General features: G+C 50.7%; 2 protein-coding genes across 3 annotated transcripts in view; both read left to right on the top strand.

The window, feature by feature from the left end:
- The first annotated feature begins 425 nt into the window (after positions 1-425).
- Positions 426-7,061, top strand: LOC131132474 (cholesterol 24-hydroxylase-like). The gene is made up of 14 exons (XM_078794742.1): positions 426-637; positions 839-920; positions 1,357-1,430; positions 1,503-1,589; positions 3,053-3,191; positions 3,266-3,373; positions 4,068-4,230; positions 4,299-4,364; positions 4,452-4,524; positions 4,588-4,672; positions 4,745-4,855; positions 4,917-5,005; positions 5,957-6,023; positions 6,095-7,061. Exons 1-14 carry the CDS (start codon positions 477-479, stop codon positions 6,242-6,244), a joined length of 1,455 nt encoding a protein of 484 aa, XP_078650868.1. The 5' UTR covers positions 426-476; the 3' UTR covers positions 6,245-7,061.
- A 305-nt stretch (positions 7,062-7,366) lies between these two features.
- ccdc85cb (coiled-coil domain containing 85C, b) overlaps positions 7,367-27,161 on the top strand; it is a 35,244-nt gene continuing 15,449 nt past the window's right edge. Inside the window, exon 1 of one of the 2 annotated variants that reach the window (XM_058078178.2) lies at positions 7,367-8,505. In XM_058078178.2, coding sequence (XP_057934161.2) covers positions 7,794-8,505 — 712 coding nt within the window. In that variant the 5' untranslated portion in view covers positions 7,367-7,793. The remainder of the gene's footprint in view (positions 8,506-27,161) is intronic. The other variant, XM_058078187.2, reaches the window with a different exon arrangement.

A 27,161-nucleotide genomic window follows, 5' to 3' on the forward strand; every position in this document is an offset into this window, starting at 1 on the left:
CAAGTTTTTCAATGAGTTTTTTCCCCCAAAACCTGCTAGCTTCATTGCTAGTGTCTACGTATATGTGCCCTGTGATTGGCTGGCCACCAGTCCAGGGGGGACCCCGCCTCTCCCCAAGACAGCTGGGATAGGCTCCAGCACACATAAGTCCACAAGTCCAGCTCTGACTGCGAGGAATGACGTAGGCCATGACAAAGTATTTCCACGTAGTACTACGTCCACCTCCCCTCCTACTCATACTCATTTTTCAAATGGTGACTCTCTCGTGTCGTAGTTTACCTTGAAACCGTAAAAATGTGGCCCAGGGCGCCGCTAGGGGTACTAATTTGTGTACCAGGTGTACACATTTTACTGTAACACTCAGCAGGGAGTTACGCCCCCCCCCCCCCCCTTCCCCGCCTCCTTTTTCACTTTATTCTTCAACACGGCAGGACGCCAGACGAACTCAACTTCAGGAGGACTTTAGTCCATGAAAAATGTCTCTTTTCTTCCTGGCACTTCATGCCGTGGCCGTCCTGCTGGTGGTCCTGCTGGTGGTCCTGCTGGTGGTCCTGCTGGTGGCCTTGCTGGGCTTCTGTGTCTACCTTAAATATGTACACATGAAGTATGACCACATACCTGGACCACCGCGGGAAAGGTAAACCTTTATTTACCTCACCTCACCTCGCCTCACCTCACCTGGTTTTCTGGTTTCTGTAGTTTTTTCTTCGGACATGTCCCGGCTTTGTCCAGGATCATCGCAAAGGATGGAACCGCGCACAACCTGTTTCTGGAATGGTAAGCACTCGGGATATATTTATCCATAAACTTCCAATGTGTTCCATCTCATGACTTGCAGGACAGAAGCTTATGGATCCGTGTACAGGATCAACGTGTTGCACCATGTACGTGTGTACACCACCAGCCCGGAGGCCACCAAGGTAACGTTTGTACTAGAAGCTTGTACAGCAGTACTGCACAAGTTTACCTTGAAAGCAGGTCTAGCGACTATCCTGTCCTTAAAGGAAAACCCTTAAAGGGGAATTGCACTCTTTGACTTCATGTCAGCTGATTGCTGTCATGTGACATGTCGGTGACATGCGACCAACACTACCTTTGTAGTTACCTTTTGCCGTAATGGCCGCCCCGCCACAATCCATTACCTGTAGCGCAAACCCCGTGCTATGCTATCATGCTAGTACAAAGATATACTTTATTTGGTCTCACGTTCTGCACAAAGACAGTAGTTACTGAGGAAGCAACGAAGAACCAACGAGGAACTCGTGTGTAGTGGCTTCGAGTCAGGTTGGTTGGTTTGTGTCATTTTGTGTTGTCCTTTATTTTCCCTTTTCCCTCTGATTGACTTTTCTTTTCCAGGAAATCCTGATGTCCCCGAAGTATCCAAAAGACCACGTCCTCTACGGACGAATGTTCAGCCTGTTTGGTCAAAGGTCAGCTGCTCATACACGTTGAGAAGATAACAAGAGGAAGACAATCATCTTTTCCTGGCCTTGTACTCGCAGGTTCGTAGGCAATGGGCTGGTACTGGCCAGGGACCACAAACTGGGGTATAAACAACGACGCATCATAGACCCCCCCTTCAGCAGCCTGTGAGTTCTTTGCAGCGCTTAGCAATCATCTGCCTGAGATGTGGCTACACCAATAGGGCGGCCCCCCTGACCGTGTGGCTACACCAATAGGGCGGCCCCCCTGACCGTGTGGCTACACCAATAGGGCGGCCCCCCTGACCGTGTGGCTACACCAATAGGGCGCCCCCCCGATCATGTGGGTGCAAATGGAGGAAGGCGGTATTGGAGATATGGCGAAGAAAGCCCATAGCGACGCCAGGCATCTCTCCTCCTTCATTTGTTTGTTTCCATCATGGCGTCCAACAGGGTTCTGTGCTGGGACCTGTACTGTATCTGGTCCCGAGGCTACCTCCTTAGAAAAGACTCCACTAAGGGCTTTGCGTGCCTCTATTTATCCATGAACCCTCACCAAGCCAATCAGCTGTCCAAACTCCAGGCATGTCTTCGACACGTCGAGATCTGGATGAGCTCAAACGTTTGAACTCAGTTCAAAGTGAAATCATAGTCCGTGGTCCACGGCCCCCTACTGATACTGGCCGGGATGGGCTTGCACCCCACCTTCCACAGTACTCAGAAACCTTGGTGGCGTCTTGGATCCGGACCTGCCCTTTAGCTCCCAAATAAGACGAGTATCAAGAACAGCAAATTCTGCCAGATGCTGAGGAACGTGTGAAGGAACGTGTGAAGGAACGTGTGAAGGAACGTGTGAAGAAACGTGTGAAGGAACGTGTGAAGGAACGTGTGAAGGCTTTTGGAGCGCCTGTTTATATGAGTTGATACACGGCATAGATCATACAGTTTAAATGGAATCAATAGAAGATATTATCATAGGCTCAGGGAAGGGGAGGCAAGAGATGTGAAACATTTGTACATTTGTACATTTGTACATTTGTACACATCAAATACTCACACTTACTGTGTGAATTGGAAAGAATACGAATGATAAAAGTATGACGACATAAACAAACAGGAAGAAAGATCAGGAGCGTGGGCAGGCCATGGAATCTCCATGAAAGGGAGGTGGAGGTGCGCCATCCTGCCGGTGAACGATGCTATTGGTGTTAGCTCCCGTTTCCACATGGCGCTCACAGCTCATAGCGCTGCTGCCGACTACTTCCTGCGGGGATATCGGAAGGAGAGCGTGGACGGCAACAACCCACAGACCATCCCCCGTCAGGAAATGGATGCCTGGCAATGTCATCGGTGCCTGGGCCTCCACTGACACGGGTGGTACAGCTAGAACTGAGACGCTCCTCCGTGTTCCTCGGATGAAGATGAAGACTCCTGTTTTCTGGCTTGATCTACTCTCTAACCTGCTGCTCTATTTTTCCATCTCAACCCCCGGGGACAGATGGCCGCCCTAGCTGGGCTTCTGGTCAGGGTTTCATCCCCATACAATATTTGCAGCGTGCATGTGTGTGTGTGTGCATGTGTGTGCGTGTGTGTGCGTGCATGTGCGTGCGTGTGCGTGCATGTGCGTGCAGGTATCTGCGCAGCATGATGGGGACGTTCAACGAGCGAGCAGAGGGGCTGAGCACCAAACTGTCAGATATCGCTGACAGAAAAGGGGAGGCCGACGTGCTGCCGATGATGAACTTCGTCACCTTAGACGTCATCGCCAAGGTAGCTGGCTCGCTCGGCACGTTTTTGCAATCAATCTGATGAAGTGAAAGATGTTTCTGTCTGCTGACGATCAGGTTGCCTTCGGCATGGATTTTGAGCAGGAGAACACTTGGTTCTTCCCCAAGGCCATCGAGACGTGTCTGAAAGGGACGCTGATCAGCGTGCGCTCCACCTTCTTTCAGGTACGCCACAACTCTGGGCTGCCGCCTTCTTGTGGGGTCCCGATGAGCCCAGGGGTTTATGGTCCTGGTTGGGCCAGCCAAGACAAACAGCTCCTCCGAGGTGAGGCACCAGGCAAAGCGTCGCTCAATAGACCCCCACGATGAGCACCACCGGGGGCACTCCGACACCTGTCAATCATGGACTTCATGGTCATGTTGCTGGCCATGCAGCCATGTGTTTCGGACACCCAGTTGGGTCTTTCCCAAGGCCTCCTACCGACCGGCTGGGCGGACCCTGAACACCTCATCTTTAACCCCCCTGCCCCCTTCTGCTTGACATGTGATGAGCAAACACTTCAGTGCTCCGTCCACTTTGTGGACTGTCTGTTAGCAGTAGGTATGAAGGAGCCTACTCCAGTAGGCTTTGAGCAAAAGGCGGCTCCTCCATGGACCACATTCTGTCCTTCTGTCATGTACATGGAATGACAGCATGAAATACATCATACAAACAGAAGTATTTCACTAACAGGACCAAAAGTCATATTGTAATACTACACACATGACCGGTCCGCTCATTGTTTGACTCTATTATTCATCTGTGGGCGTGTGTACGTACCAAGTGTGGCTACACAGACACGGCTTGTATAACCACGTCTTTTCAACAGCAGTCATGAACTTGAACTACTTCAAGTGTTTTGACCTTGGAATGTTCCAGCTGTACCCCAAGAACTGGGCCTTTGTCAAGGAGGTGAGGGAAGCGTGCAAGCTGCTGCGCTCCACCGGCGCCCAGTGGATCCACAACAGGAAGGTGGCCATGGAGAGCGGCGCCGACGTGCCCAAAGACATCCTCACGCAAATCATCAAGGCGGCCAGCAAAGGTGGGTCCATAAAGTGCATGAACCAGAATGAAAAGCACAGACACTCCACTCTTATGTCTTCATTTCAGAGGAAAGCATGACCAAAGAGGACCAAGAGGTCATGCTGGACAATTTTGTCACCTTCTTCATCGCCGGTGAGACTTTTATTCTTCATGGTTCTTGTGGCTCGGCCCGCATGCGTCCCGTATGCGTCCCGTATGAATCCCTTTGTCACCTTCCAGGACAGGAAACCACGGCCAACCAGCTGGCTTTCTGCATCATGGAGCTCGCTAGACATCCTGACATCCTGGACAAGTGAGAAGAAGAACACAAGAGGACAAGAGAAAAAGGTCTTGGACATTGTGTTTTGTCTGCCAGAGCCAAGGAGGAGGTGGACGACGTCATTGGGATGAAACGTGACATCAGCTACGACGATCTGGGCAAGCTAGTTTACCTTTCGCAGGTACGCCTTTCTTCACTCACAAGTAACCACCATAGAAGTCAGACTGTCAAACACGTTCTTTGTCCCCTGAAGGTTCTTAAAGAGACTTTAAGGTTGTACCCAACAGCTCCAGGAACGTCCCGTGATCTCCCCAACGACATCATCATCGATGGCGTCCACGTACCAGCAGGCGCCGGCATCGTCGTAAGCCATGACTGACGCGAACACACAAGAGTTTTGGAAGAACTAACCGTTTGTTGTTCAGTTCAGCTCCTACATGTGCGGCAGAATGGCCAAGTTCTTCAAGGACCCGCTGGAATTTAACCCCGAGCGCTTTCACCCCGATGCTCCCAAGTAAGTCACCTGGTTGAATAAACTCATAGGATGGAACTCAGATCATGTCCTATCTCCACAAAGCATCTCCTTTTACCACCACATGACTAGTGAGGCAAGTCCAATGTTGCCTCATAATGGTACTGTTTGATGACCTTTTAGAAAAAATACTTTATTGGTCTTAATCCAGACCTGATCCAAATGCTAAGGGCAGTGTAGAAAAGGCTAGACTGTACCTTTAGCACATTTGGATCTTAATGGGGTTTTAATTAGAGCTACAATAGACAAAAGCAATTATAATATTATGACAGTTTTCCTCTGAAATGACAACTTTTTCAATCCTAATTATGACTTCATTTTTGTAATATTTCAACATTTTTCCTTATTAAAAATAGACTTTATTGTAATATGACTAATTTCTCCCTAAAAACCCATCTTCATCCGCTTACCTGGGTATGGGTGGAGGGGGCACCGGTTTCAGTAGGGAAGACCGGACTTCCCGGTCTCTGGCCACACCCTCCGGTTCCACCAGGTGGGGGCATCGAGGCTGTGAGACATGACCCCTCCAGTGTGCCCCAGGTCTGCCCCGGGAAGGAGCGGCCCTACTGGGGGGCCCCAGTTGATCCCACCCCCCAACCTTCCTTCACTCGTGAACCCGGGGAAAGACCTCTCTCCTTTCTGACTGAAACATGGCCTCAGATGTGGAGGTGCTGGGTCTCCCCCAGAGGCTTTCTTTCTGCTCATTTCACATCATTTCTCCAAAATGCAAAGTTACAGGATAAGAAACATGATCATAATCTGACTCTTTCCTCATTGAAGACATCTTCCTCCTGATAATATTACTACTTTATTCTATACTTTATTGGTGTAATATGCTGCTTTTTAATACAAGAAAAAGCCAATTGCTGCCATTGTTTTCTTGTGTGTGGCTCCTTCCTACGCATCATATGTTTTGGTATTTTCTTTTGCCAGGCCTTATTACTGCTACTTCCCCTTCTCCCTGGGCCCGCGCTCCTGCATCGGAAAGAACCTGGCTGAGGTGCCTAAAACCCCAAAGTAAGGAGAAGCAGGGATGCAGCGACGTAACCTGTGACTTGTTGCTGTGGGCAGATGGAGGCCAAAGTGGTGATGGCCAAGATCCTGCAGAGGTTTGACTTCACCCTGACGCCCGACCAGAGCTTTGACATCCTGGACGTGGGCACCCTGAGGCCCAAGGGCGGGGTGGTGTGCTCCATCAGACACAGGAAGGACAGAGCATGAATCCAGCAGGAGGCGGGGACACCAAGGAAGGTGCAAGGAAATGAATGATTTATTCCAGATTAGCTATTGGGGAGGGTGGTTGCAATTAGCATAGCAGGATTAGCATAGCAGGATTACAATTTAAATCAATGTATTATTTCTTTCATTTTCCTTTATTGTCAGCTTGCATCCAATCAAAACATTTAAGCTTAAAATTGCACCTTTTAGCGAACATAATGTTTTCCTTTTCTCACTTAAATCTCTATTGAGCAAACCACATATTAGTCTCAGTCAGAGAATATAGAAAATAATATAGTCATGTGATTTACATTGGAGGACTTGTTTGCCTGTAACAATCCTTTAAATAATACTTCTAAAGAATGAAATCGATTTTTTTTGTCTCATTTTTGAGTCCCCCCCATTTTGTTGCCCCACCTGCTTCTGCTACTGCACTCAAGGGGGCGCTGCAACTGCATCAACTGTCCGCTACTTTCATAATAAGGACTCTAAAAGTACTAATAAAGGTGTTATATATTGTAAGAAATAAGTATAGAGGTTATTCTATGTCACATTATCAGCAATATGTGTGACGTCTCTCCCTAATTCAATTAGCATTACTAGGAATAGCACATCATGTGTTTACTGTCTTATTTGCATAAATTAACATGTTTACTTTTGGCCTTTATTATCCTCATGTTCGTGTTTATTCCCATGAAGCTATGATCCATGAGTCCTTGGACGGACAGACAACATGAGAATATCGCAATGAAGTAGTTACATAGGTTACATGCAAAACCTAATATTGTGTCTGCAATGACACAGGAAGCGTAAGACTAAGTAAGACTAAGTAAGACTAAGTAAGACTAAGTAAGACTAAGTAAGACTAAGTAAGACTATTTGAACAGATTGATCGTAACAGAGTGACTCAATGGATCAAAGTCATCTGGCTCTGTAATAAAATAGTATACACTTTAAAGTCGTACTATTACAATCTCTTTTATCATCGTGGATGTTTTTACAGTGCAAAGTGCTGCTCGGCCGTGTTGTCTGTACACTTGTCAATCATATGCCTTTAAGACACCAAATCTCGCGGGACTTGCTCCTACCCACCTGCCGCCCCTCCCTCCCGGTGCTGATTGGCCGTCTCGGTCCAAAGCTCCTTGGCCGCGTTCAGATCTCCGCGTCCGGACGAGGAGGGGGCGTTGCCACAGCTAATTCCTAACCAGCCGCTCCTGTGAGGCTCCAATCCCGCAAAATAGGCTTAGCTCCCCGGGAACAGGCGGCGAGGCTGGCCGAAGAAGGGCTCCTGTTTCGGCCGTTTGCTGGAATGTTCTCCAGACCGTCCGCTAGCTTGCTGAGTGCGATGCTTGGCTTCAAATGGAGCCGTGTTCGGTGAGGGCTGCTCGGTGACAACACTCGGCCCGGCGCCGTTCGACCTGCTCGGATATTCTTGCTAATTGAGGTTTTTCGACGTTTTTAACATCCGTTATGTGTTTGAACACGATCCCCCAGTTGAGACTCGGTTGAAGCTCTTCCCTTGTCTGCCGTTTCAACCCCTCCGCACCGAGTCATGGCCAAAAACCAGTCCGAGTCTCCGGGCGACGACCTCAGCCAGCTGACGGACGACGAGCTGCTCCGCTGTGGCAAGGAGGAGCTCCTCCGGAGGCTTCGCCGGGTCGACGGCGAGAAGATGAACTTGATGATCGAGCACGGCAACATGATGAAGGACATCAACCGGAGGCTGCAGGTGCACCTCCATGAGATCCGCAGCCTGAAGGAGGTCAACCAGAAGCTGCAGGACGACAACCATGAGCTCCGCGAGCTCTGCTGCTTCCTGGACGACGACCGGCAGAAGGGCAAGAAGCTCTCCCGCGAGTGGCAGCGCTTCGGCCGCTACACGGCCAGCGCCATGTGGAAGGAGGTGGGCACCTACATGATGAAGCTCAAGGAGCTGGAGGCCAACCAGGAGAGCGTGCTGAGGGAGAACACCGAGCTGAAGGAGATCATCCTCATGTTGGACGAGGAGAGGAACGGAGCCGGGTCCAGGAGCTCCATAGACAGCCAGTCCAGCCTGAGCAACCTGAACGGGGGCACCGGTACCGTCCGGGACGTCGGGGACGGGAGCAGCACGTCCAGCGCCGGCAGTACCGGAAGTCCCGACCACCACAACCACATGCACAAGCCCGCCTCCGAGGGCGCCAAGGTCGCACCCCCCATGAGGAGGTCCATGGACGACCTGTCCGTGCCCCACCATCACAGGAGCATCCCCAATGGCCTCAACGGTGAGTCGCTCGCTCGCCCCGCATTCGTACTCATTCATACTTCGTAACATACTGAGGAGTACTCTGCGTATTTTCAATCGTGAATATTTTGTATCGAGGAGCCGGGTGCTTTCCTCGCGGCGTTTCCTGTTCTATGGTTGTCGTCGCAGTTCCTCTTTGTTCTCGTTGGTTGGCTTTTGTACTGCATTACGCACACGAAAACCACGTTTTGGATACTCGCTGATGGTTTGGTTTCTGAATTCTTGAAGCAAATTTTCCCACTGGGAATAATGAATTCCAAAAATCTCTTCCAGGCACCCAGAAATATAAACATGAATAAATGTTGTTCTACTACATTGCCCCCCTTGCTAGCCGCCCCTCTTCCACCCACCAAGACAAGAGTTTATTTATGACTGATAACAGAGCTCACTCCGTTGATGCCGTTGTTCTATGGAACAGACCACTGAGGTGCTGAAACCAGAGTGAACGCTCTTCCTGCTTGTTTGGAGATGAGAAGGATAGACACGTATGCACATATTTTTATTGATATCATTTATTGGGTGATTAATGAATGAATTTATGATTGACCTTTTTGTCAGGTTTTAGTCTCAGGAGATCTTGTACATTGTTGCTATTTTGAAGTACTCGAAAGAAAGTCGATGTAATGTAGAGTGACTACATCTCCTGATTGGGAAACCCCCCCGGAACATCCACCTGTCGCTGGCGGATGCTGGCGGATGCCGCCGGCGGATGCTGGGGACGTCAAGGTCGGTTGGACCCCAAAGCCTCCCCTGGCCGTAAAGCACTAAATGCTGGCACGCCGCCACCTCCATAATACCGTCATCCTTCGGAATGGCGATAGGCGCAATGGCGGAATGTTGACATTGTGATTGGCTAGTGACTGCCCCGTTCTCGTGAGATCATGTGACCCCCTTCGTTTGAAGTGCTGTTGATTGGTTTCTACTTGGGTGAAATTCCCCACGGCCGTAATAAAAGCACCGGAGCTGCGTTGCGTGTGATCGCACCGCCAGCATATGCTGATCAAAATTGCTTTTAAGGATTATCGTGGGGGGGGGGGTTAAGTCTTGATTGGGGCGATTATGACGGCCGCCCACATGCGCACGCAGCATCCTTAAGTGGCCTATTTCTGAGTGAGCATCGGTGCCCGTTTGTGTTTTGGCCATCAAGGAGGAGAACTTATCTTGGCAGCCGGGGGGGCGATGGTGACATTCACGCTGTCCCTGGCGTCCCTCTTTTTAAGACTTAAGTACACGAGGGAGGGGGTGACAACGCCATCATGGACTCTGGAGGAAGCTAAGCCTGGTTTTGAGCTGGACCGCTCGGTGATCCCTCTTGGCACGAAGGGGGCAAAACAGTTTGGCTTGGCTTCTTTGTTTATTTGTGATGTAAAAAGCAGCAGATTCCCGCCGGGTCGCCGCGGTCACACGCAACATCGGAAGGTAACAAACGGAAGAGAAAAAGCCAACAAACCAGGATGGACGCGTACACAACGGAGCTCTTAATCCCCGTCCGCACGCGAGCACACATATTTCTAACGCTGTCAGCTGTCTTTACGTAACATCAATATCATGGCCCCCACCCCCCGCCTCTCCAAGCTGCTGTATTGCGGTGTGAGCAGCACTCGTGCGCGTTCGTGGACACCAGCCATGGCATGCAGTCCCACGGGCTCATGGCCTGAAGCCAAAGAGTCACCCAACAAGTAAAGCTTTACAGCCTCGTGCCTGCGTGTCTGCTTTGGAAGAGGGTTCACTCTGTGCATCCTTTTTACTTTGTTGCATACAACAATGGCCCGAATGGAGTGAGCCCTCTTCTCAATCATAATGTCTCTTTGTTTCCATGACTGGAGACGGGGCGACTAGCATACACACAGAAAGCAGACGTGTGAGGGCAATGTGAGGTAACGTAGTACAAATGACTATGTTGCAATATATCGTTGTGTATTTTTTACTACTACTATTCTAGTAGTGTTAAAAGTTATGTTGCACAGCAGTCAGCAATGAAAACACCACCTGTACAGTTGATCAACGATGGCCACAGTTTGACACTGGAACAGACCATTTCTATTTCTATTGTTTTCTACAGGGAGGAAATTGGGTAGATGTGGTATTCTAGACCCAAAATGTTGGGGAAAGAAGTAGTGTAGAACGTGTCAGGCGTTATGATGCGTGAGGCCACGCCATTTTAGATGACATCCAAGGATTTGCCTCCAGCGTATTTATCAAAGCTTTAACGATGGCCACAGTTTGACCCTGGAACAGATGATTGACATGACACCTGATGGGAGACAGAGCTGGGAATCCAAAGATAGCGGAGGTTGTGGAGGTCGTGGAGGTCGTGCTGGACTTTGGGAGCTGGACTCGACGTCTGGAGTGGAGCTCTAAAGCGAGCACGTGTTGACGGCGTGCGTGAAAGAGTGAGCACGAAGCAGCGGCGTGCTGACGCTAATCCAACATTACGCGAGCTGCAGCCCACGGGGGTGCGGATCAAGGAAGTGCTTCACCGAATATCGCTCAGCTCGCGTGGAAGCGAAGCGCTTCATCGCCCGCAGGTCGGCCTGGATGCGCGGCTCCGAAAGGAGGGCCCGGCTTTTTAGCCAAGCTTTGCTCGGTGCTGAAATCCGAGCGGAGCGACCGTGTGGCGAGGTCGCATGTGTCACCATGGGGGGTCTGGGGGGCCGTTTAGCGTCGCCGGCTGCATGAAGCACTTAGGGGAGCATCTGCAGGGCAAACTGAGAAAAGGAACTTCAATCGTGGGGTCTGCATCTGCTAGCGTCCTCTCTGCTCGGGGGGGGGGCCCTTGTGGTAGGGTGTGGGCCGTTGCCCCCCCCCAGCCCAGGTTGTGTGTATGCGTGTGTTGTACGGTCTGTGCAGACATCTGTCGTGAGGAGGAATAAAAGCCGATGCCAAGCAAACCCCCCGCCCCCCCCCCCCCCGGCCCTGCAGGGCTGAGATTGTTTGACATCGAACGCTTGGACTAATAAAGATCCACTCTGCAGTAACACATGTTGACCTTTAACCCCTCACAGAGTAACTTTGTGGAAAAGGCACCGTGCCAATACACAAGCATGACCAATAGAAGAGTGGAACACCATGATTTATTTATTTATTTATTCATTCTTACCAATGACTTGGAGATGAATCGCATCTTGGATCCACTGACATGATCCAGTAGATCCCCGCACACTCGCCATTCATTCCGTCAAAACATTCATTTTTTCAGTCGTACCTTTTGCCCCTCCAAAGTGTTTTTTCTGCAGCAAGCACATCCTATTCAGCCAAGTAGTCCTTTAGAAATCCAGTGGTACACTTTCTTCCTGTTTCTTTAGGAATTCATTCCAAAAGCTTAGACAAAAAATTGTAGGGCATTTTTCCCAAAGCAATACATGTCAAGCCAACTGGGGGCCAATACAAAACGAGCTGAGGTCAGAAAACGGCCCCCAGACTGCACTGTGCCCACCAATGTGGTTTCATGTGAGACATGAGTGCATGCCATTCTAAAGATATAAAAACAGATAAAAGGGGCAGCTACTTAATGCATGTCCTGGGACACACCTATTCCGCCTGGAAAGGCTGCTAGAAGAAGGTCCAAGAAGGTCTTAAGTGATTTCATCCAGAAACGGGTACATCCATGACACTGGATGACAAATAAATGGAGCCTTGTTGCTGTGGGGGTTTCTTCAGGGTGCGTTCCATTACGCTGCCATGTGTGTTTGTACAATCACACACTACTAATGAGCCCTCATCAAGTGGCTGGTGAGTCGCCCATAAGATCCCACCTTTCACATGCGCTCTTGTGCCCCGGGTCCGCAAGGTAACACCCCGAGAGCCAACTGGGATTTCCTTGGGGAGGGACGTGACCAATGAGCCCTAAATGAAACTGGAGGCGCCCCCGGCGTGGCCCCATCCAGACCAGTCGCTCGTGTTCTGGCTTGTTGCTTCCAGGAGCGACCTGGGGGGGTGACTCGACTGTTTACGTTTGGATTTGTACTTCATCTTCAAATAAACAGCGGCCCCCGGCGGGCGTCGGAGCCCTGCTGTGGTTTGGAAGGAGGAAGGAGGCTGAAGGCCGGCCGGCCAATGGCGCGTTCCCCTCAGCCGTCCTTTCAAGTCATTGTGTGTCTGCAGGAGGCCGTCTCGCTGGAACCGGGTGTTTGTGTTGCTTGTATCCTGTTTGCTCACATTTGCGTCCGTGCGGTTTCGCACTGGGAAACGCCAGGCTGACGGAGAGAAACCGGAGGCATCGGGTTTCGCTGCAGAGCGGGGTCTGGTTTTCATTGGGCGCTGCTCCGGCCGGCGAGCTGATAAGGCGGTTCAAGAGAAACACAAACACAAAGCGCCCAGAGGGGCAACTCTCAGCTGCGTGCTGTCAATGGAAGCCAGCCCGGCAGGATGTCCCACATTCCTGGATCGACAAAAGAGGAAGTGGTGTCATCCCGGCGGCGCCGCGCGGAAACAGGAAGGTGCCAAAGTAACAGAGATGGCCGTCCGATATCTTTCTCTCTTCGGATTCCCGTCAAGTCTGTGTCTGATCCCTCACCCCCTCATTCCCGTTACCACGGCGCCAGCCGACGGACGTGACGTGTTGCTAGATGCTATCCTGGTCCCTGATCCGGAAGGCTTGCAAAAGTTCCCATCATCCTGTTCATGCCTTTCCTTTATGAATCTTCTGTTGTTGGAGGGGCCATCTTGCTCAGTCGCCTAGGCAACCACAATGATCACTGGGACGAGCGGATGGGGGGTTGGAATCGCTGAAGCAGAAGTAAGGCGGAGGAAGGGGGAGCTGGGTGGCACGGGGAGGGTTAGACGGGCCTGATCGACCCGCACGGAATGATGCCGGCCGCAGTTAGGTCAGCTCATTGTTTGTTGGTGTCAAACGTGGCGGGGGGCTGAGGGGGGGGGTATTCCTCCCTTTCCCACCGCTCACATGAAGTGGAACCTTTCTCCTCATTAGTCGGCCTCTTCTTCAACGTATGGATCCACCAATGGAACATTGTATGGGGTGAGGGTTGGTGAGGTACACTTTTCCATGTGTGCCCCCCTTCAGGTGGGGCAGGGTACTGTCTGCCGTCGGAAGCCGTACAGGTGGTGCTCGGGTTACAGCGTGATGGAAGGGAGCTAGCTTGGCTAGCTAAATGAACCCATATGGTACACAGAAGACATGAAGGACATGCAGTACCTTAGCGAGAGGAACAATTCTTACCTTTATCCCTTTACCTGATATTTCTAGATTTATTTTCCCTATACCTTTATCCCTTTACCTGATATTCCTAGATTTATTTTCCCTATACCTTTATCCCGTTACCTTATATTTCTATATTTATTTTCCCTATACCTATATCCCTTTACCTTATATTTCTATATGTATTTTCCCTATACCTTTATCCCTTTACCTTATATTTCTATATGTATTTTCCCTATACCTTTATCCCTTTACCTTATATTTCTATATGTATTTTCCCTATACCTTTATCCCTTTACCTTATATTTCTATATGTATTTTCCCTATACCTTTATCCCTTTACCTGATATTTCTATATGTATTTTCCCTATACCTTTATCCCTTTACCTTATATTTCTATATGTATTTTCCCTATACCTTTATCCCTTTACCTGATATTTCTATATGTATTTTCCCTGTACCTTTATCCCTTTACCTTATATTTCTATATTTATTTTCCCTATACCTTTATCCCTTTACCTGATATTTCTATATGTATTTTCCCTATCCCTTTACCTGATATTTCTATATGTATTTTCCCTATACCTTTATCCCTGTGGCTTATCGGGGAGAGTGGGAAGGAGGCGAGGTAGAACAAAGGAAAGGAGGCTTCAGCCGCCACCTGAATCAACATAAGGAGCATTGGGATGTTGTTGTTGATGCTTGTGATCTTCCAGCCAATAAGACCACTGCATTGCTCGGCTAACACAGCGGCTTCCATAGCCTCTTTAACATGCTCAAGGATGCCATCCTTGTCCTTAGTGATGGGGCCAAGCGTGTGGGTCACATATCGAAGTTCATTTCTAAGATGTATGAGACCGATAATTCCCTGGCTCATAAGAGGACATTATGACATCATATTAATAAACCTGATAACATTAAATATAGCGTCACATTACCAATAAAAAAAGCTCCAACCAAGCGAGAATAACCGAAATCAAACAATTTTGTCCTGCGGGGCATTGAGCAAGCACACCCGGGGTCCCCATCAGAACTTCAGTTATGGCCTCTCCACACATGCGTCGCTTCCCGGACGTCAGCAACTCCTTGACCAGAGCAATCCTCCATCAGCTCCTTCCCATTCCAGCGAGCGGGAAGACATTTCTTAGCTAACAGACTCTGTCCATCGGAGTCGGCACCTTACTCACTTGTCCGTGCAGCGCCTGAGATGGGACCGTCGGCACAGAGCCGCCCGGCTGGGCTCGCTGACGGGAACATCAGCGGCCTGGCGGTGAAACCGGCCTTGGTGATGGATGAGAGGCTTGGTCTGAAGCATCTGGATTCGCTTGTTCCCTCGCAACTGTTGCTTCATTTCAGGGAAGCTTTCTGGAACAGTTTCAGGTAACCCTGTGGCGCTCCTCCCCAGGCTCATTTCCTCTCTCGGGCCCGGGGCCAAGACTGCACTGTTAGCTGCGGAAACATGGTTCTGTTTTGATGTGGGCGGGCCTGAAGAAGAGAGCGAGAGAGGGAGACGCTCTTTTTCGAAATGGTCGCTCAAAGCGCTCCTTCTTTATCCTGACCCCAAGCCCTCCTTACGGACCCGTGTCTTCCCGAGCCTTGTTGTTCTTGTGTGGCAATGGATGCCCCGCTTGGCTGCAGACTGGCACCTGCGACAAGGGCTTGCTGGTGCTGTTGTGTGACGTCTCGGCAGTGAGTGGATCAAAAAGTCAACAGATGTATTCCATAGCAAAACAACCGTGGTTAGCGCTAGCATCCACACCATGCTACCTGCTATGGCCCCGCCTCTTTACTGCATCGGAAGCGGGAATTGTTGAGAACCACAATCGAAATGACGAACATGAACCGGTTTCTTCAAATCCAAAGGATGCCCAACCCTCATTGTCACTGCATATTTCCATGAAGATGTTGATGATGTCATAACCCATCATAAACATCTGCTGTTTATTTATGGACTCAAAACCTTCAAGTGCCGCCGCTTGTTGAGTGTGAGCTCACTGTGGGATATGAGTGGAGGTATTTTCCCATGAAGGGGGTTGGTGGGTGTTCCAGTGACCTCCCCCGACACCCCCGCCCCCCCCCCCATGCCCGACATTATGGCAGCAATAGACCATCTGCCGCTGTGGCCTATTGTCTTCTCAATGGCGTGCCTCCGTTGGGCTAATCCCAACACTTGGACTCAACCAGACCAAGAAGACTTTTGCACCCTTTGAGAAAGCTGGAAAGGATCAGGTTAGAAGACCACGGCCGTTTTCCAGAAGAATCGTCATCTCAGGACGAACACTTGGCTCCAGTCCAGGCTGATGACATTCCATCAGCACCAAGCCATGAAAAAGCCGTCGCTTAACACACCCCCAGACTGTGAGGGTGGGGGCTGATTCCAGTCTTTGTTTGGACTAGACCGCCTTGGCCATTGCCGTGCCCATCAGAAAGCACTTGGGTGATGCGTGATGGTCATGGGAGAACGTCAGCTGATGGAAAAGAAGAGCACACATTCATCCTTCCAGGACTCTCACGGAATGGGCCAATGAAAAGCGAATAGACTGGTACTGAATGTCATCTTGAGGAGATTGTATGATGTAAATATGCGGGTGGAACATCAAGCTAGCAGGAGGGTTTGGAAGGGGAGGAGCGAGCCATGTGTCCGGGTCAGACATTTTTATGGGCGTGTCAATTAGTACTTGTGATTTCCAAACAGGCAGGAAGAGGGTTCACTCTGTGCATTGGCTTCAGGACCTTGGCGTGTTTGATCCATAGAACAACAGCATGAATGGAATGAGCCCTTTTGTCAATCATACAGTCTCTTTCTCTTTGGGTAGAGCCGGGGCCGCTAGCATACACACAGAGTACAGAAGCGTGTCATGGTGTGGGGACACCCTTACGTAAGACCCAGTGCATCAGGGACAGTGAGGATAAATGATTTCAGATATGTGGATCTCAGCCTTCAGATGCCTCCTGGCCAACCTTGGCGTCCGACAAAGACCAGGGATTAAACCATGGATGCTGGAGCTCTTTGCAGGGAGGGCTTTCACGTTGAAAGGATTTGGAGATTGACATCGTGGGTTCTGTATCTCTGCCCAGCGCTCCCTTTAAAAGCGTGGCACGTGGCCCTGCCTATGACATGGACCACATGGACCACATGGACCACATGGACCACATGGACCACATGACCCCAGACTCCCGTTTAAAGCCTGAAGAAGATATTACTGTGTTCAGGGCCACATCGCTAAAAGTGCCCGTGTGGGGGGGTGACCATCTCCTCGGATAAGAGGGGAGTAAGGCAGCAGACGCCTCCCCTCGTTTCTGCTTGTTGCTAGGATACCGTGCCCGTCCTTTCAGTATTATGGGGTGCAGCTTCTGAATGAGACCTTTGAGGCCGGTCCTTGGCAGGACCTTTAAGGAACATGTGTTGTAAACTGGTTGAACTTCACCCGGCAACAAGGGCCATGTGCCAATGCTTAGCATACCCTGGGGGGGGGGGGGGGGCAACATAACCATGGTTACACGCGCTGTCGCATTTACACGTTTATGCTGGGAAAGGCTCGGGTTGCATCACAAAAGATGGCCGAGTTTGGTGACATTTGAGGCATGGACCCCCACTTATGACCCCCCCACCCTCAGACCCGGCCGGTGATGTTATATTCAACCCAGATGTGAAAGCAAAGAACGGAAAAGCTGACTAAGGCAGGCTTGTGTAGCTGATGGGGGTTGTGGGTATGGCTGCAGAATCATGTGGAATGGAAGCATGGGGGGGGGGGGCTGCTGCTGCCTTCTTATTCTTCTTTTTTCCATAAGGATTGTGGGTGATGGGTGAAATTCCCTCTAAAGGTGCACTTTTCCTTTAAGAAGCGAGTGCTTGGAAAGATCAGCGCATTTGCAGAAGAAAAGCGAAGACGACGTCTTTCATGCTTTGTTCTTAAAGTAAATATCAGTAAATATTTCATTGACGCTTCCGTTTGATCTCGACGGCCCTCAACCGCTACTTTGCATGGTTGACGCTGCCAGTGCGTGGGGGGGGGGGGTAATGCCTGATCCCAATGAGGCTGGGACTGACGCAGGAAAGTAGTGCAGCGATTGTGCAAGAACAGGCAAGGCAAACAGGCTGTACACTCCCTCCGCATTCCACTCCACATCTCGCCTTCAAAGGCGCCACGCCTGACACCAGGCCCCTTCCGTGTCGGCGCGGTCGGCGGGCTGACTCATTTACAGTTTGAGTTATTGTTTCTCTTCCTCTCCTCGCCAAGTCCTTATCGCAAGTCCAAGGTGCTTTACGGCTTTTGGGTGGGAACTTTCCGGAGCGTTGAAATGATCTGGGAGTGAACCACCAGGCCAGCTGAGGAAGCGAGCGTCACATTTTCATGATGTGATGCTGTAAAAAAAAAAAGAAAGAAAGAAAGTGAAAGGTGTTATGTAAGTCACGTGTGTCACCTCCTCCCAGGTAAACAGACCTGTACCTGGCCGTAGATATACACCACCTAGATACCATCTCCTCCCAGGTAAACAGACCTGTACCTGGCCGTAGATATACACCACCTAGATACCATCTCCTCCCAGGCAAAAAGACCTGTACCTGGCCGTAGATATACACCACCTAGATACCATCTCCTCCCAGGCAAACAGACCTGTACCTGGCCGTAGATATACACCACCTAGATACCATCTCCTCCCAGGCAAACAGACCTGTACCCGGTCATAGATATACACCACCTAGATACCATAACCTCCCAGGCAAACAGACCTGTACCTGGTCATAGATATACACCACCTAGATACCATCTCCTCCCAGGCAAACAGACCTGTACCTGGTCATAGATATACACCACCTAGATACCATCTCCTCCCAGGCAAACAGACCTGTACCTGGCCGTAGATATACACCACCTAGATACCATCTCCTCCCAGGCAAACAGACCTGTACCTGGTCATAGATATACACCACCTAGATACCATCTCCTCCCAGGCAAACAGACCTGTACCCGGCCATAGATATACACCACCTAGATACCATAACCTCCCAGGCAAACAGACCTGTACCCGGTCATAGATATACACCACCTAGATACCATCTCCTCCCAGGCAAACAGACCTGTACCCGGTCATAGATATACACCACCTAGATACCATAACCTCCCAGGCAAACATACCTGTACCCGGTCATAGATATACACCACCTAGATACCATAACCTCCCAGGCAAACAGACCTGTACCCGGTCATAGATATACACCACCTAGATACCATAACCTCCCAGGCAAACAGACCTGTACCTGGCCGTAGATATACACCACCTAGATACCATAACCTCCCAGGCAAACAGACCTGTACCCGGCCATAGATATACACCACCTAGATACCATAACCTCCCAGGCAAACAGACCTGTACCCGGTCATAGATATACACCACCTAGATATCATCTCCTCCCAGGCAAACAGACCTGTACCCGGCCATAGATATACACCACCTAGATACCATCTCCTCCCAGGCAAACAGACCTGTACCTGGCCGTAGATATACACCACCTAGATACCATCTCCTCCCAGGCAAACAGACCTGTACCCGGTCATAGATATACACCACCTAGATACCATCTCCTCCCAGGCAAACAGACCTGTACCTGGTCATAGATATACACCACCTAGATACCATCTCCTCCCAGGCAAACAGACCTGTACCTGGCCGTAGATATACACCACCTAGATACCATCTCCTCCCAGGCAAAAAGACCTGTACCCGGTCATAGATATACACCACCTAGATACCATAACCTCCCAGGCAAACAGACCTGTACCCGGTCATAGATATACACCACCTAGATACCATCTCCTCCCAGGCAAACAGACCTGTACCCGGTCATAGATACCCGGTCACGAGGAGGTCTGTGAGGAGAAGAGGAGGTTATCCTGGTACTTTAAGAAGAAACTCTTTGTGACTGCGTTGGCATGTCCTTCCTGTGTTGTGGTGGACGTAGGAGTTCACATAGCTAGGACCACCTGTACTTTCCTCCTTTTTGGTCCAGGCTGGACCGCCATGGTTGCCGGTGTACTGGCTGGTGAAGGTGAACTAAGCTGGAGCATCTGGAGTGAGCTGATGTATATTAAAAAAAAAGGAAACGCCTGAAACGGAGCCAGTGGAAACTCAGAGAGCTAGCGTTTATTCGGTGCTAATCTGCAGCTTTGACGGCAAGATGATTAGAGGATTGATAGCTCTGTATTCAAGGGGGTGCAGGGTGGCTGGGGTGGGGGGTAGAAAGGATGGAAATGAGAGTTGGGAGCACGCATGGCTGGAATGTTGTTTTCTAAAAGCGGCCATGATGCATTTTTAAGTCGCCAGACGTCCCGCAACTCGGGCTGCCTCCTCTTCCGGCACCCACCGTACCGCGGGCGACCCTGTGAGGTCCCCTGAGTCAGAGGGACCACCTGCTCGCCATCGGCTCAATCTGATCCTGGCCGCTAATGCCAGCTGACGCAGCGTCTCGCCAAGGACAATGCGGGGAGGCCACCAAGAGTCCGACCACGCTGGCTTTATCCGGCTTGTGTCCCTCACTTTTGTAGTCCTCCTGAAGGTTCCCAAAGTGTGGTATGCGTACCACCGGGGTACGTCAGTTGTCATAATGGGTACGTGAATCAAAATTATAATATTATGTGTCAAAGTACACACGGGAAATGACACCACTTGAATTCATCTGTTCCAATGTTAAACTGGTCACCCGTTTCAAGCAACGTTTTGACATTCTTAACATTCTTAGGGAGACATTGAATGCATCAGACGGATGGCTTGCGTGTGTGGGGAGGGGCGGGGGCTGTGGGTGGCCCAGGTGAAGGGGACGTTTGCTGGAAGGGGTCACACGTATGGTACAATCACCGTGGTCCCCCCCCCCCACTTGTACCTTCTCCAGCAGGAAAGGTCCATGTTATGGTCATGGAGGGGTGGCGGGCTGTGGGGGGGCTAGTAGTTCCTAATCCGACTTGGGGAACTCTTCAAAGCGTGTGGCTGTCAGATGGACGAGGCCCACCCCGCTGCTCTGGATGCCCTGTGAGGGACGCACGGACGCCAAAGCACCGCCGCCCGCGCTCCCGCCGTCTAAGTGATGGCCGTGTGGCATAAAGGCCCGGAAGCGAGACTCGACGACTGCATGATGGGGTGTCATGGAGGTCTGGTGTAATGAAATTAGCGCTTGATGAGTTTCCATTAGGGTTTATGAGGTGTGTGTGAGAGAGAGAGAAAGGGAGAGGGAGAGGGAGAGGGAGAGGGAGAGGGAGAGAGAGCGGGAGAGGGAGAGGGAGAGGGAGAGGGAGAGGGAGAGAGAGCGGGAGAGAGAGGGAGAGGGAGAGAGAGATGGCGTCCTGCCGCAGTCTTCATCACATTGATTCAGGCTAGGCTAACCATCTGGCTATAAACCTTTAGTCCCACTCGCTAATGGAATTTGTTGCTGTGATTTCCCCCCTCTTGGGCTGAGTGTGTGTGTGTGTGTGTGTGTGCGTGTGCGTGTGTGTGTGTGTGCTGGAGTTGCACTAATAAAGCTAATGGCTACAAGTGGGAGGCGGTGCTTAGGCCCATTAAAAGGTTGGAGTGGCTCAGCAATGGCATCGCACAGCAGCGTGCACGGTTGCATTGAAAGCCTCGCTACGCTGCGGCGTATAAAATAAGAATCCAGCCTGTCATCACACGACTAGAGACGCCCTAAAATGTGTACACAGTGGAAGTGTGCACATTCACAGTTTAGCATTCACTGCACCGCAAATGTGGTCATTGTTAGTTTGACAAGAGGCCAGACACCACATTGCCCTTAGCCGGCTAATCATTCCATGCATTGTATGGCTGGGCCGTGGTGCGTCCGTCTTGGCCGTGGTGCGTCCGTCTTGGCCGTGGTGCGTCCGTCTTGGCCGTGGTGCGTCCGTCTTGGCCGTGGTGCGTCCGTCTTGGCCGTGGTGCCACAGTAGCCCAAACTGTCTTTCAACCAGGAGGCAGCCATCATTTATTTGTTCATGAAGTGTTAAACAGCCTGACATTGCGAGGGAGCAGCATTGGCTCTGTGAAGAGAGGGCGACTGTGTAGCCTGTTGAGACTCAGAACACACGTCACAGGTTTATTTGCATCATGTGACCAGCATGGGGATGGAAGTTGAAGGTGGGTCGTGGGACACAAATGGCAGTGATGGGAAAGCCTGGTCCTTTTCAAAGTAGGGGTGCACTATAATTATGATGTCATACCAGTAAATCCATCAACATTAAAACTAATAATCAGTCGGAGCGTGTGCCTGAATACAGTACACCCTGCTGGGTCAGAAATCCTAACTTGTTCCAGTCCTTCTTACCTCCATGGTTGGAAGAAGGTGGGAGTAAATGTGGTGAAGAAGGGCAGGATTTCACTTTAGACAAGATGAGACAACGTTGGGAATGCTTGGCAGCTCCGATCAAAGTTGGGAAAAAGCGTCCAGTCGTGTCTCATCCCGGCAGGCGGCGGCGGCGTGGAGGCGAGCTGGCAGCGTCGGAGGCCCGCGTCGGCCTGTCGGGTCGCGTATGTCTGAACTTACTGACTCTCAGCGTTGGGCTCGTCTTGTGGCGGAGACACGGCATCGTACGGCGCTAAGCTCGCAGCGGGACACGATGGCGTCCAATTCGCTCCCGTTGGAGGTCAGCGAGAGGCTGCGGAACTCGGCGAACATCAATCCAATTTGAGCCGCCGTGCAGCCATTACGCAACTTCTCTTTGTGCCAATTACGGCGCTAATGGCCCCGCCGAGGCTCCGTTTTATCCGTCTAATCAGCTCCAAAGCTCCCCCGTCCCACAAGGGAGTTCTTGTCGTTTGGAGACCTTTGTCCTCTTTCTGTCAGAGGGGAGGCGCACCAAAAGATCCTCCTGCTTAGCGAGGCAACCAAGCGTGGCGCTGATAAGCTCGCCTTTTGGCCACTTGCTGCTCCTTTGCACTTGACTGTGCGTCACGGCCACAGCAGAGACTTTTTTGGGGGGGGGGGGGGGGGTTATGATGAAACGGCCATAAAAGCGGCAGGGTGATGTCACCGGGAAGAGACTGTTGTTGATGAGTTGTCTTCTCTTGGATCCCACGCAGCTAATGGGCCTCAACGAAAGGCCGGGGGGGCGGGGGCGAGGGCGGGGGGGGCTCTACTTAGCCAGGAATGTTTTCACCGCCTCGTTGTGCGCTCTTTGCCTCTGCTTACATAAGCTCCGCCTCTGCCAGCTCAGCGCCAGTCACTTCAAAGCGGCCCGGCCCGCTGTGCGGATTTATGCAAATGAGGTCGCCCGGTCTTTTTGTTGGGAACACCGGGGCAACACGTGGAAGAATGTGGTGTGTGTCTTGGTGATCCAGCTTTTCATTGGCCGGCTTTTCTTACTTCCTCTAACACAAACATCCAATATGGCCGCTGACCTGGTGCAGGGGTGTCCAAAGGCTTTCCCGGCACATATAGTAGATATGCTAACATGTTATCTGTTAACATGACATCTCAACAAACAATGGATCTCGGCATCAGCCTGCATCAACCTTCTTGGTTTTACATTTTCCAAATATTTCTACCCTTGACCTTCAGTGTCAAAGGTCACGAGTGTTAGCAAGACAACAGACCCCGCCCCTTTGGACTAAATCATTTCCCCTCGGCCGTGACGGAAGGCCTTCGGTGTCGCATCCCAACCAAGGTGGAAATGCACAAGTCCCCCCCCCCCCCCGCCTGCCCCCCACGTAGTCCATGGCTACTCTCTACTCTGCTCTTTGTGTTCTTGCTCTCAAGTGGCCGACACGCACACGTGCAGACGCAAGGGCAGCCATGACGGTGGGGGAGCAACATGAGCCCCCGCGGCTTTGACTTGCTGAGATTAAAGATGATTGGCCATATCCACATGAGCCAGACTGCCCCCTGCTGTACTGGGTTCCAACTGGGTCCCACACCACACTGCAGTGTTTGCTGCTTCAATATGGCCATTAGTAAAATTACATTCCAATTGTGAATGTTTTACTGGATTGGCCACTAGGTGTCGGTAATGGTTCATTGAGACAGGCACCAGAGTCCTCATCAAGGTTCCCTCGGGAACACTTCATTTTTACCCCAATACAAATAGCCCTAATATTTCTCTGTTTGGTAGAGATCACCATTATTGATTATTGATTAGCGTACTTCTTGCACATCTTCAGCCTGCCGTCAGGTGACGTGACGGAGAACCGAGTCGACGGGAGTGAGGCATCAAACGCTGCGATAGCAACAAGACATGCGCGTGCGTTACAGCGTCTCTCTGCGGGTGCTATAAATAACCCCCCACCATCTCGTCACTTGTCTCCTCAGTCAGCCCAGAGCTCGACCGAGGGACCATTCCCAGACATGAGATACAAACGGGCTCTAATAGACGTGAACACGCCTTTGGAACGTCGGCGGAATGACTGCACTTCCTGAGGGATGCATCCCTTCCCTGGCGGAGGTCATCAGTATGAAATACATGCGCATGAATATTTAGTGCAACGTGGATCTCCCGAAAGAGCACGTCCTCCTTCCTTTGCGGGGTAGGTGTGTTGCTGCGGCGGTGCCATGTCTTGTCACATGGGCTCACATCCCCCCCCGGGCTGATGAGCCAGCCCGGCCTTTCAAGTCCTTCCCAGGGTGTGTGGGCTCACATGCCTGGGTTGCCAGGTTCTGCCGTTCCCCTCATTAATGCAGCATGGATGCCCGCTCTACTTGCTCCTCTCCGGCTCGCCTCTCTTTCTCCCTATCTGGGGCGGCCTGGCCTGCCTGTGACCGAACACTGGGCAGTGAAGCGGACCACGCACACGCACACGCACACGCACACGCACACGCACACGCACACACACACACACACAAAGCTCCTGCTAACCTAAGTGGCAGTTCGTCCTCTTCTCTAAATTCCCAGCACAGGTCAACACATTCTACTGATGTGTTCCCATAGGATGGGGGTGTCCCAATATATGGGAAATATGGGAATAAGGTCATAATATTATCATATTTCCCATATATACAAAATACGAAATATACAAAGAGTACTTCAGAAGAAAAATATATTTATTTAAATAAAAACAAAACAGCAAAAATGGGGGGAAAAATGAAAGAGTGAAGGTGACATGAATAATAATGAATACTTACATGCCTACAGTATGTGACAATGCAGAGATGAAATATACAGTATATAACTTGTTAGCTTATCTACATGTGTTGCTGTAAAATATCAATATCAAATATCACATCCTTTCATTTTTCACAACATGGTCATCGCTGGGAAACCCTTTGGCCAAAGGATGGAGATAATCTGTCCCAGGGTCAACCTGCGGCCATCAATTATTTTCAATCACATTTCTATCATACAAAAATACGTTATTTTGGAGCAGCTCACCAGCGAGGTCAGCTGTCCTTCCTCGGAATGCGAGAGCCTAGCGGGAATGTTTCTCCTCTTTTCCTCAACATCTTGAGGTAATTGAGAGAGATTCCCGCCTTGAACTCTCACAATATAACCTCAGAGGAGCCTCCAAAATCTGCCTCGTCTGCCATCACGGCTTCTCAGCACTCATTCATACTCGCTCACGCACGCACGCACGCACGCACGCACACACACACAGCTGTGAGGAGGAGATGAAAGTGGACTGTGAGAAGCTGAGGGACGTCCTGCACAGCAGGCTTCTAAACAGTCAGACGATCCGACTTGAAAACATAAGAGGTTTCTTTTTTTCAAGCAAAAGCATTTGACCTACTTCCTCCTTTGATGCGGGATGTGCACCAGCGCTAACGCTACGTCTTCCACGTGTGGTGCAAGGTTAGGGTTAGGTTTGTTTGCTGCCAAACAGCCGACTGGCGCTCACCTCCTCACAACCAAGGATGCCAAGGTGAGAGAACATGCACGGGTGTGACGGGTACGCCTCCTGGCAGCACAGCGTCTCACACGGCTGCACGCAACATTTCATGCCTTAGCCCTAGCTTTAGCCCTAGCTTTAGCCCTAGCTTTAGCCCTAGCTTTAGCCCTAGCCCGAGCCCTAGTCCTAGCCCTAGCCCTAGCTTTAGCCCTAGCTTTAGCCCTAGCTTTAGCCCTAGCTTTAGCCCAAGCCCTAGCTTTAGCCCTAGCTTTAGCCCTAGCTTTAGCCCTAGCTTTAGCCCAAGCCCTAGCTTTAGCCCTAGCTTTAGCCCTAGCTTTAGCCCTAGCCCTAGCCCTAGCCCTAGCCCTAGCCCTAGTCATTTTAGTCGCATAGAGTTGGAAAAAATGAATAAATAAGTACAAATAATATTTATTAAAAGTTGTCATTTTATGAGAAGCAAAACAAAATCAAGTTGTCATTTTGGGGAAATGAGGCTAAGGATTATTTACAGAATTTATTATGAAGTACTAAAGATTATTTAAGAAGAAAGTTGAACAGAAAAAACGGAAATGAGCAAAGGGTCAAGTCGACTTTAATAAGGAGTAATAAAAACAGTAAGAATAAGAAGTTTCAATTTTCCAAGAATAAACACATAATATTATGAGGAAAAAAATACCATTTTAGTTGGATGGAGTTGAAATATGAAAGAAAAAATCAGTTGTTATGTTTTTGAAGTCATAATGTCATAAGAAACAAAAGCAAAATAAAGTTGTCATTTTGGGGGGAAATTTGTTCCAATTATGGGACTAAAGTCAAAATATTATGGGCATAAAAAGGAATATTACGTGAAGAAAATTGCCCAGGGTTATTTCAGAAGAAAGCAGAAATGTGGACGAAGATGAGTGAGGGGCTTGTTCACCTCCATGACAACGCTGGGATGAAGCGTATCCACGCGCCGCTCTCCTCTCGCTGTCCCCCACGTGGCCCCCGCTGGAACGAGCGTGGGGACCCTGATTGAGGCGACGTCAACCACAACAAGAGGTCTGCAATTTGCTGCAGCGGGGTCATAGCGGGACGTTAGCGGCAGGAAGCTCGTCCAGCAGTGGCTCCTGGAAGTGGGTCACGGTGGCGTTGACGTGATAGGAAATGACAGGAGCGGCGGGGGGCGGGTGGAGGCTGGTGCCGCCGCCCACGCCACTCGCCGGCCTTCCGCGCAAATAGACACATGGGCTCCATTGACGGCGTAAACAACACTCGGCCAAGATGGACGCCGCTCCCCCACCCGTCTTATCTGCTCCCAGCATCTCGTTGAGCTCGTTTAGGCGGAATAATGGCCTCTCCCAGGGCGAGCATCAGACGGCGGATAGCAGTGCAGTCCCGCGGGCTAATTAGTTTGTTGAGCTCTTCCTGGGGTCTGGAGCCGGAGGGATGGCGGTATGGAGGAGAAGCAGGGGAGCCTTTAGTTGCCCGAACCTCTCACCCCGATCAGGGTCTTAAAGGGGCTGCGATGCGTGCGAGTGGATGCCCCAATAGCGGATTAGCGCTCGGACCGCTCAGTTGGGGCGTGTGATGCTAAAACCAGGCAGCGTGCGCTGTAGACGTTCCCCCACACAGGAAGCTCATACGCCATTGCTGCCTTTTGCTGCCTTTTGCGTCGGGGCTAACGCTAACGCCTC

The sequence above is a fragment of the Doryrhamphus excisus genome, linkage group LG11 (assembly GCF_037039965.1).
Source record: "Doryrhamphus excisus strain RoL-2023G ecotype Guam linkage group LG11, RoL_Dexc_Guam_v1.1, whole genome shotgun sequence".
NCBI lineage: Eukaryota > Metazoa > Chordata > Actinopteri > Syngnathiformes > Syngnathidae > Doryrhamphus > Doryrhamphus excisus.